Source organism: Melanostigma gelatinosum (assembly GCF_949748355.1).
Source record: "Melanostigma gelatinosum genome assembly, chromosome: 7".
Classification (NCBI taxonomy): Eukaryota; Metazoa; Chordata; class Actinopteri; order Perciformes; family Zoarcidae; genus Melanostigma; species Melanostigma gelatinosum.
In genome coordinates this window covers 21455641-21465767 of record NC_136640.1, presented here as the reverse complement: position 1 = coordinate 21465767, position 10127 = coordinate 21455641, and the positions used below count along the sequence as shown (strand labels likewise).

The window sequence follows — 10127 nt, the reverse complement described above, 5'->3', positions numbered from 1 at the left end:
AGAGAAGTTGTTTTTTCTTTATGTCCATTTCTGATCAAAATTCTCGACCAAATAACGGCAACTGATCTTTAGCTGTCTGCTTGTGTTGCACAGTGTAAAAACACACAAGCGTAGACTGCAAACACAGCTGAACCACATGTCCAATAGAAACAAAACATAGGCGGATAGAGAGAGTATTAAAAACAACAACACTGTGCATTCCAGTAACCTACATTTCATGGGTCAACAAAACAAAATGAATGTTATGGAATGAGCAGAAACATGAAGCAAACAACAATGGCCCGTCGTTGAAGGCCGAGAACTGCACACGGATGAGGGAGTCAAAGCAGGCTTACCGTATTTCCTGAGGAAGCCCCGATGGATGCCCGCCGCGCTCATGCTTGTGTTCATCGCAGCAACAGGGACTAGATGACAGGCAGAGCATTAGATGCTGAAAATAGGGTGAGAAAGAAAGAGGGGTGGGGGGAGGGGGAGAGAGAGAGAGAGAGAGAGAGAGAGAGAGAGAGAGAGAGAGAGAGAGAGAGAATAATCCCCACTATTTAGGCCTTCCTTCCTTAAACCCGTGTTGTTGTGACTGGAATTGGAACTGTCCCCGCTCATGCACACATGAACATCATACGAGCGTAAAAGCCAAAATAATCATAACAGCGATGGATAAATCCCACCGCAGAGATCACTATGATTTTCACGGCGGCCATCGGCAGATGTGACGCTAGACTCTTCCCCCGATTCGGCTCCCCTCTTAGGAAAAGCACGCACAGATCTTTAAGCCTCTGTTTGCGGTCTTGCGCGCGACATATGTCGTAATAACTTATAATTAAACTGCCATCAAACCGTTGTGTCCCAGTGTATCTACGGGACCTTGGACGGCCTCCAGACCAGGGCAAGGGTCACCTCCCTGCTCAAGCAGATTAAAACAGAGGGATTATTCTTGCTGCACAGCTGGAGGGATGTTGTTGCAGTGCGCTGGATAGGCCCAACCAAGATTTGTAATCTACTCAGACCTGGGATGCATATGCCCTCACACAAGCAGCAACCGCCAAGATATTAACACATTTTTTAAATCACGGATCCAAGCGGGATTAAACGCCACTCATTGTGTTGGCATGCGCTTGTTCATCACAATGAGGACAACATTATGTAACACGAGGGACCTAGGAGAAACACCAACACACCAGAAGGAAATCCTCACGGAGGTCGCTGAATGGGGTTGATACAGAAGCGACATACCTCAAGACCGTTTACTTTGGAGCTTGAGTTCATGGAAGCTTTACTTTAACCCAGTTTATTTTCTTCAGGGTTTTAGGGATGTAAAAGTGCTGCCTATTATAACATATTTCCCTAGGCCACCCCCCGGAAGTGTCTTCGACAGAAAGCAAATGGAATTTTTCTTTTGGATTTTGGCTTATTGCAGAAAATTATTTCTGTGGGAGAACACAGAGGCCAAAGAACAAAGGAAAACACGCCGGTACATGTAGGGAATGACTGACTGGGGAAGTGGGAACAGGTGCGCAGGAGGTCCAGACAGCGCAGTGCTAACGAGGGACAGGTGAAACTAGTCAGGGCGGGGCAGCCAATCAAAACCGGCGGGAAAACACACACACACACACAAAGGCGGGAAGTGAAGTGATCTGAAGCGAGAGGAGAGGTGAGTAGCAACATAATAATATGAATGAAACAAAAGAAAACATGTCAGCTGGTTGAGACAGAAATGCACTTCCTCCCGATGTAAAACATCCAATGAAATATTGTTCAACTCAAATTTAAAAATCTGCTTTTATATTAACAAAGGTTGGTGTACTGATGTCACAGTGTTAAAAGAATCATGCAGCCCTCACTTGGAAACACTTTTAATAGACTGCAAACCATTTTATTCACCGTGGGAGTTTTCCTCATTCATTCTGGTCGGTGTTTACATCCCACCTCAGGCCTGTGTGAGTGAGGCGCTCCAACACCTGGCTGAGCAGATCACCAACATGGAGCACAAACATCCAGACTCCCTGCTCATTGTTCTTGGGGACTTCAACAGACAAACCTCAGCAAAGAACTGCCAAAATACAGACAACATATTAAGTGTAGCACCAGGGACAAAAACACACTGGACCACTGCTACACTGTAATAAAGGATGCATACCGCTCAGTCCCCCGTGCAGCTTTGGGACACTCCATCTTCTCCCGACCTACAGGCATAAATTTAAATCTGCAAAGCCTGTGGTGAAGACTGTGAGGAGATGGACTAATGAGGCAAACCTGGAGCTACAGTCCTGCTTTGCCTGCACTGACGACCCCTTGTCAGTCTGGAGAGGCCTGCAAGTACTCACGAACTACAGGAGACCCCCCCCCCCCCACTGAGGACAATCACCAACTGGCTGACGACCTGAATGTCTTCTACTGCAGGTTTGATAAGCCTCCTCATCTCTCCCAACCGACCCCCCCACCGGCACTGAGGATCTGTGAAGAGGATGTGAGTCGGCTCTTTCACAGACAGAAGATCAGGAAGGCTCCGGACCCAGACGGTGTGGCCCCCTCCTGCCTGAAAGTCTGTGCTGACCAGCTGGCCCCCATCTTCCCGGAGATCTTCAACCGATCACTGGAGCTGTGTGAAGTCCCCTCCTGCTTCAAATGCTCCACGATCATCCCGGTCCCCAAGAAATCCTCCATCACAGGATTAAATGACTACAAGCCCGTCGCCCTGACGTCTGTGGTCATGAAATCCTTTGAGAGACTGGAGTTGACCCATCTGAAGGACATCACAGGACCCCTGCTGGACCCCCTGCAGTTTGCCTACCGTGCAAACAGGTCGGTGGATGATGCAGTTAACATGGGACTGCACCACATGCTGCAACACCTCGACTCCCCATGACATATGCAAGGGTTCTGTTTGTGGACTTTAGCTCAGCGTTCAACACCATCATCCCGGAAATACTCAAACCAAACTCTCCCAGCTCACTGTGCCAGCCTCCCGGAGCTGAACAAGCTCAATACTGTGGAGATGACAGTGGACTTCAGGAGGAGCCCCCCAACATTGTCCCCCCCCCCCCCCCTCCCCACCATACTCAACAGCACTGTGTCCGCTGTGGAGACCTTCAGGTTTATGGGATCCACAATCTCCCAGGACCTGAAGTGGGCCCCCAACATCGACACCATCAGGAAAAGGGCCCAGCAGAGGTTGAACTTCCTGCGCCAGCTCAAGAAGTTCAACTTGTCTCAGGAGATGCTGATTCTTTTCTACTCCACCATCATCCAGTCTGTTCTCTGCTCCTCTATCACTGTGTGGTTTGGATCGGCCACCAAACAGGACAGAAACAGACTACAACGGATTGTCAGGTCTGCAGAGAGGATCACTGGTTCCAGCCTGCCCTCCATCCTGGACTTGTTCACCTCCACAGTCAGGAAACGGGCAGGAAAGATCTCTGCAGACCCTTCACACCCTGGACACAAGCTGTTCCAACTCCTCCCCTCTGGTAGGCGCTACAGGGCTCTGTACGCCAAGACCACCAGACACAGGAACAGCTTCTTTCCACTGGCCGTCACTCTGATGAACAATTAATCAGACATGTTGCATCTTCATTTGCACTATTTGCACTATTACCACCTTCTGCACGAATATCCCAAATCCATTGTCCATTGTCATTGTTGTTGTTCTTTATGTTCTTTATGCTCAAATATATTTATATTGTACATATTACTTAAATGTTAAATGTTTATGCTTAGTTTCTCTGTTCTACTTTGTTGTCATTAATGTCTTTGTTTTTTATATTTCTCTTGTTTATTGTATATATTTCATGTGTGTGTATGTACGATGAGAGTAATGTGTAACCGGAGTCAAATTCCATGTATGCACACGCACACATGGCCAATAAAGCTGATTCTGATTCTGAAAAGAGAAATGCTGCGTTAGAAGGAGACGGGGCACATCATGCTGCCCAATATCTATCACCATGTCACACGCACACACACACGCCAGACATAATGTCTGGTGAGCGCAGGGTTTGAAAAACAACAAAACATTTACAGAAAAGTCTTGAAAACCCTTTTTTTTCACAAACACACCTACAAATTTGAATTTTTTTGAACTCCGTACAAAAGTGAATTCTTTTTAATGTAACTGTGTATTTACTGAGTTATTGTCATTTCTGCCAGGGAGTGTTTGGTCTAATTTGTAGCATGAAGGCTTTGCATGTGTCACCAGCAGGGGGCAGAAGAGCCCCTGTAAACTTTAGCCGGTCTGTCATTGTAGTCCATAGAATGGAAGCTGCAGCATGAAGACGATGAAGAAGAAGAGGAAGGTGTTTGCTCATTGTTAGCATGTGTAGCTGGGAGCGCAGGAGGAAGGTGTTTCCCATGTCTGCCAGCCAATAGGGAGTCTTCTACACCAACAGGTTGTTTTGTTCCACAGGCGGTGGAGACTAACAACGAGAGTCTGCCCTTGTGAGAGAATAACTGCTGTCCAACTGTTGTTGGGTTTGAAACTGAAAGCAATAAACTCTGTTAATCCACTTTACCCAAAAGTCCCTAAGTCTTTAAGTCCGTGAAAACAGGTTTGCTGGATTTCGGTGTGGCCTAAAAACCTAAACACCGATGCCCATCCCCCTCAAAACCCAAACACTCACTCCTTCCAGGCCCATCCAGCCCAAAAACATTGTGTTTCAGAGTAGAACACCCCTCTTTCTTGTACAGGACCCCCTCGGTGACCCTTCTCCCTCCCCTCCCCTCTCTCTCTCTCTCTCTCTCTCTCTCTCTCTCTCTCTCTCTCTCTCTCTCTCCTTCTATCTGGAAGCAGTGAGAGCACCATTGCTCAAGCTCCCATTGAAAAGAGAGCATATACAATGGGGTCTTTCTCAGTCTCCCTCTCTTGTCTCCATTAAAGACCCTGGGAACACAACACTGTCCACAGAGCCACTCTTAAAGGGCCAGTGGGACCCAGGTCTTCGCAACCTGAGTCCCGGTACCTCCCATCGTTTTCATGGGAAGAAAACAGGAATCTACGCAGCAAATCAATTATTCATGAATGGTATGTGAACTCTCGCTGCGCCACCTCCGTCCAAACCCACACAATCACCTCAGACATCACAGTCGACAACAACCCAGCGAGCTAACACTGCTGATGGGAATCATTGGGGACAGCCTGCTTTTATTTAGACTACAGCTGATGATGCTCCCGTCTGTTATGGCTGAAACTGTAGATCTCACTCAAACTCATTCTGATGACAGGATGCTGGTTATGTGGGGTTGCAAATGCAAACAGAATAGTTTGATTATCATTCCTATTGCTTTACTGTCATACATTCCCCCCAGCCTCCACTGTAAGTAAGACTGTAATAGAGGTTGGACCGTTTTAAACAAAGTGAGCTGATGGCCTGATGCCTTGGAAGGCAGAGGTTCTCATTAGCCAGTGTATTAATTAAGCCAGTCCTTTCAAGGACTTGAGGAGCCATTTTATTTCACTCATTTAATCTTTTGTTTTATACATGAAAAATGAAAATCAATCAAACCGTTTTGAGCATAAACAGGATGTCACATATGTAGAATAATGACAAAAGCAGAGGAAATCGTGCAAAAATATGAATTCAGTGTCAATACACAAATATAAACAGAGTTAACAACACACAGGTATTCAAACCGAATGAGCCAGAAATAAACCTGTGTAATGTGAGGATGAATGAATTAAACATGGCTGAAAACAAATGAAGTTACTGCTCTTTAAAATACCAAGATGACAGGTTTTAACTCAGTTTGTCTCATTTAGTCTTGCCATGACTTATTAATGTACCTATTTAGTTGATCCACACACGGACAGTGCAGTGCGCAGGTCCGTCTTTGCCGCAGACTGACACACGGACTTTGTGGTCCAGAGGGAAACAGGGTGATCAACTGCGCTATTTTACAACTTCAGGAGATCCAGTGTGTAATTAAAAAAGCTAATGGGGGGATTGTGCTGAGACAATCAGCATGCCGCAGGGTTTCTCACACCCCCTGAGAAAAAGGAGGGAGGCTCAGGAGGAGGAGGAGGAGGAGGAGGAGGAGGGTGGAAAGAACTTTGAGTTGAGGAATTTGAATCCTGTTTGAAGAAGGGAGAGAGGGAATGTCTGAGGGAGTCGGTGGGGCAGGAGAGACGAGAGGACAGGCTGCGGGAAACACTGTTTAAAAAAAATACTCCCTCGGTTTGCTAGAAATAGATTTGGTGAAGTTTATCAGCGGCCGAAAAGTTCGGAGCGCGTTTTTTGTTTGTTTTAAGTTGTGCGCTATTTCTTTCTGGGAGACGTTCAGTGGACAGTTTCGGGATCAACCAAAACAACAGCGGAAGAAGTGAAGCGACAAGACTTTTGAGCAGTTTCTACATTCTGTCTCCTGTTTTAAAATAAAGGGGAACCGAAAGGGGATCCGGTTTACTCTTTGGGCTCATCGGTGGATAATCGGCACACACTTCCAGCATCGGCCGGAGTCACAGCCAAACGGTTTTCCCCACCGCACAACTTTGGTGTTCTCGGAGCTGCTGAGATGAGGTGATGGAATCCGGGGACGTTTCCAAGATGACTGCTCTTCTCATGAAGCGCATTCTCAGAGGAGGAGACACCATGAACGGGTCCAAGTGGTCCTTTCTGCTCCTCGCCGTTTTATGCTCCGCTTGGATGCCAGTAGCCGGCGGCACACTGACAGGTAAAGCTTTTCATTTGGCACCGAGCAGCCGCAGCGGTCTTTCTCACAATTAACCATCTGTGATTATTCAGCTTCACAGGGAAAACAAACGAACGAGCAATTAGCCCAGTCAGCACTCTGCTCCTAACGTGTTCAACACATTTGCTTTGGGGTGGCTGCAGCGGGAGCCCAACATCTGGCCGACATGAAGGAATTCATTACACCCATAAAGCCCTTTGAGACAAGTGAACGATTAGTTTCATTGGCTCGATCAGGCTCGAGCTCCTCGTGATGGTTCAGTGACAGCACGTATAGAGGGGATGCAGGAGAGTTCCTTCATAGTGCAGCTCTATGTTTGTTTGTTTGCTAGATCAGGTGCAGCATGAACACTTCTGCATACTTTTCTTTGTACTCTTAATGTGAACAAACCAGTATCTACAACAGGATTCCAGTGGTGGGTTTGTTTTCCAGAATACTGTGGAATTTCCAGAGATGGATTCCAGGCAGGGAAAGAGCTGAAAATAAATCCTGCTGGGAAGTGAGAGAATCACAACACTGGGAACTCAGTTCACAGGCATGTAGCAACAAGGCAAGCAACAAGGAGAGAGGTTCTGTTCTACAGAAAACCAGACTGGACTCCTGCTGGTCTACATGCCTGCAACGAATAGTCGACCAATCAGTTAGTTGTGTGTCAAATAATCCTCATAAGCATATCAAGAATGAGTCATTTTGAATGCAGAAATGGCAGAAAAGGCTGTTTTCAGCATCCGAAACATGGAGATCTCCTAGTTTTCTCTGTTTTATATTAAACTGAATATATTTGGGTTTTGGACTGACCAGACATTTAAAGACATCACTTTGGACTTTGAGAAACTGGGATGGACATTTCTCCCTATTGTCTGACATTTTATAGAGCAAACTATTAATCGAGAAAATAATGGTCAGTAGCAGCCCCAGTGCTAACCAACCATCACTCAGAAGTCCTGATCTGTTCTTACAATCAAGTCAGACGGCTACAACCGCAGTGGGTCGAAAACACGGGGTCCCCACAGGGGCCTCCACCTGTCGGCTCATGTGTTTTGACCATTACGGTCACGCTGTCTCCGTGGGAGCTGCGCCTCTGCCCTCAGCAGACCGAGAGGGACAGACATTACGAGACACCGCAGAGATTTATAAGCTCATGGCCGATGCTCTCAAACTGATTTTTTTGACCGACGTCTCAGTTCCTATTTGGATGCAGGGATGGCTGTGGCCTAGTGAGAGGGGATGTAAGGGATAAAGAGGGTGTGTGTGGGTGGGTGGGTGGGGGTGGGGGGGGATGCTTTGGTTTGTGAGTCAGAGCCAGTCTGACTCAGACCCAAGCATCGGAATGATGGATGGGGTAAAAAAGGGGGCAAGAGCGATGAATCCGAAGAATGGCATGAAAAGGGAGGCCAAATGAGAAAAGGCCAGAGGCCCGGCAGTGAATGGAGGGGCCTGAGTTACGTATAGCGTTAAAAAGCCAGAAAGATAAAAGGAGGGACAGAGGGGAGGATAAATGCTCGGACTGTGTCGGGTATTTTTGGTATGTTTATGTCCACTGACATTTAACTTTTTCTACGAGAGAGAGAGAGAGAGAGAGAGAGAGAGAGAGAGAGAGAGAGAGAGAGAGAGAGAGACAGAGACAGTATAGGAGCAGAGACTGGGTGGAAAAGAGTGTGGGACCTCGAGGGAATTCGGGGGACAAAAGGGAGGAGATGGAGTAGTGAAGCACAAACGAATTACTGCAGACGGGCCACACACACACACACAGAGGTTAACCAGGGCCTGCTCTCTCTCCCGTCTGCCTCTGCCTTCTCATAAAAAGGTTCTGGGAGCTTATTATGATATGAATGCAGCTCTCAGAGACAGAGAAAGAAAGTAGGCCTGCTTTTGTTCAACATGGCACTGAGACAAAAAAAGGCAAACAAAGTCAGGGCCACGCTGATTCATGAAAGGGCTCGGTCAAGCTTCAAAACAAAAAGGGAGGAATGACTTTTAACGGCGAAGAAAATCACACAGAGGAGGCGAGGCGGTGGGGCCCAGCGGGGCCCCTTCATCCATCGCCCAGAAGGAGCTTCTTTCAACGCACATTTACAGAAGCGAGGGCACGTTCTGCTCACGGGCAGAACGAGTGCTGTCAAAGTGTGCTGTTTACGCTACATGTCGGTTGTCAGCGGCTGAATTATGTGTGCGTCTGCGTGAGATGGGCTGCAGCAGAGTCCTCTGGGGGGGTCAGAGGTCGAAGGTCGGTCATGAAACAGACTAGCAGGGCGGGTTGACAAGCTTGAGAAAATCTTCACGGGCGTCGCTCGGTGAAACGAGGGGTGATTTATTGTCGTCCTGAACTTGATGCAAAGGTCAAGTCTGCACATTCTCCTAATATTTTAAGGAGGAGTTAAGGAGAGCCTTGGCATGCTCTGTGGATGCTTAACATTTTTATTTGATGCTGTAGAGCAGGGATTCCCAAAGTGGGGTGCGCGCACCCCTGGGGGTGCGCGAGCTGCCTCTAGGGGGTGCGCGAGAGGAAAAGTGTAATGGCGGTCTGATGGTGTAATAATATTAAATATTTAAAAAAAATGTAATTTTAATTTAAAAACTGTCAGGTGGGACATCTGAAGCTATCAGTCGTAAAAGAGGAGAGGGAGAGAGAGAGAGAGGAATCGGAGGCGAGGGGAACGGAGAGGTGCGTTGGGGAGAGACCGGGAGAAGAAATCGAGCCAGAGTCAGGAAGATGAGACGGCGCAGACTGGGAAAAAAAGAGGAAATATGATGAAAAGTATCTGTGTCTGGGCTTCACTTGGATTGGCAACGCAGATTGCCAAAGCCACAGTGCGTGGTGTGCAGTGAGGTTCTGGCTAAGAGTCTGAAGCTCTTATTTACGTCGCCACCTGAACACCAAGCATGCCAGTGCAAGTCAAAAGCCCTTACATATTTTAATATCGAAATTGGAGGAGTTACAAAACAGCCAAAAACAACTGGAGTCTCATTCATGTGTTGGTCTATAAATGACGCACTACGGGCTTCATATCTGGTTACAGAATAGCGAGAAAGGGGCTACCGCACACAATCGCCGAAGACGTGAGCTTGCCAGCTGCCAGAGAGATGGTGGAATGTATGATTGGGGAGAAAGAAGCAAAAAAGTTGGACATGATCCCGGTGTCCAACAACACTGTGACGCACCGCATCGATGCTTTGTCCGAAGACATCCTGGCTGCATTAGTCGCTCATTAATTGTAAATTAAATGTGATAATCTGCCTCTGAGCCTGTGCGTGTGTCCTCACATCCTGATTGCTCTTTAAAAGTGACGCCTTGTGTCACTGAAAGTTATTGAAACTTTGTTGCAGTGTTTCAGGGCGTTTTCACACCTTCAGTTCGTTTGCTTTGTTCCGATTCAGGGGTTAATATGATACAATGTTGCAGTTGCTCCTTTGTTCGGTTTGTGTGCACACTGCAATATTTAACAGCG

At 47.2% G+C, this 10127-nt stretch overlaps 1 protein-coding gene across 1 annotated transcript in view; it reads left to right on the top strand.

Moving 5' to 3' along the window:
- Positions 1-2239: 2239 nt before the first annotated feature.
- Positions 2240-10127, top strand: part of LOC306780094 (tyrosine-protein kinase receptor UFO-like) — a gene marked incomplete at its 5' end in the record, with an annotated part of 29404 nt that continues 21516 nt past the window's right edge. Inside the window, 2 exons of the mRNA XM_079272303.1 lie at positions 2240-2605; positions 3116-3246. Of these exons, the coding sequence (XP_079128429.1) occupies positions 2240-2605; positions 3116-3246 (497 nt within the window). The remainder of the gene's footprint in view (positions 2606-3115; positions 3247-10127) is intronic.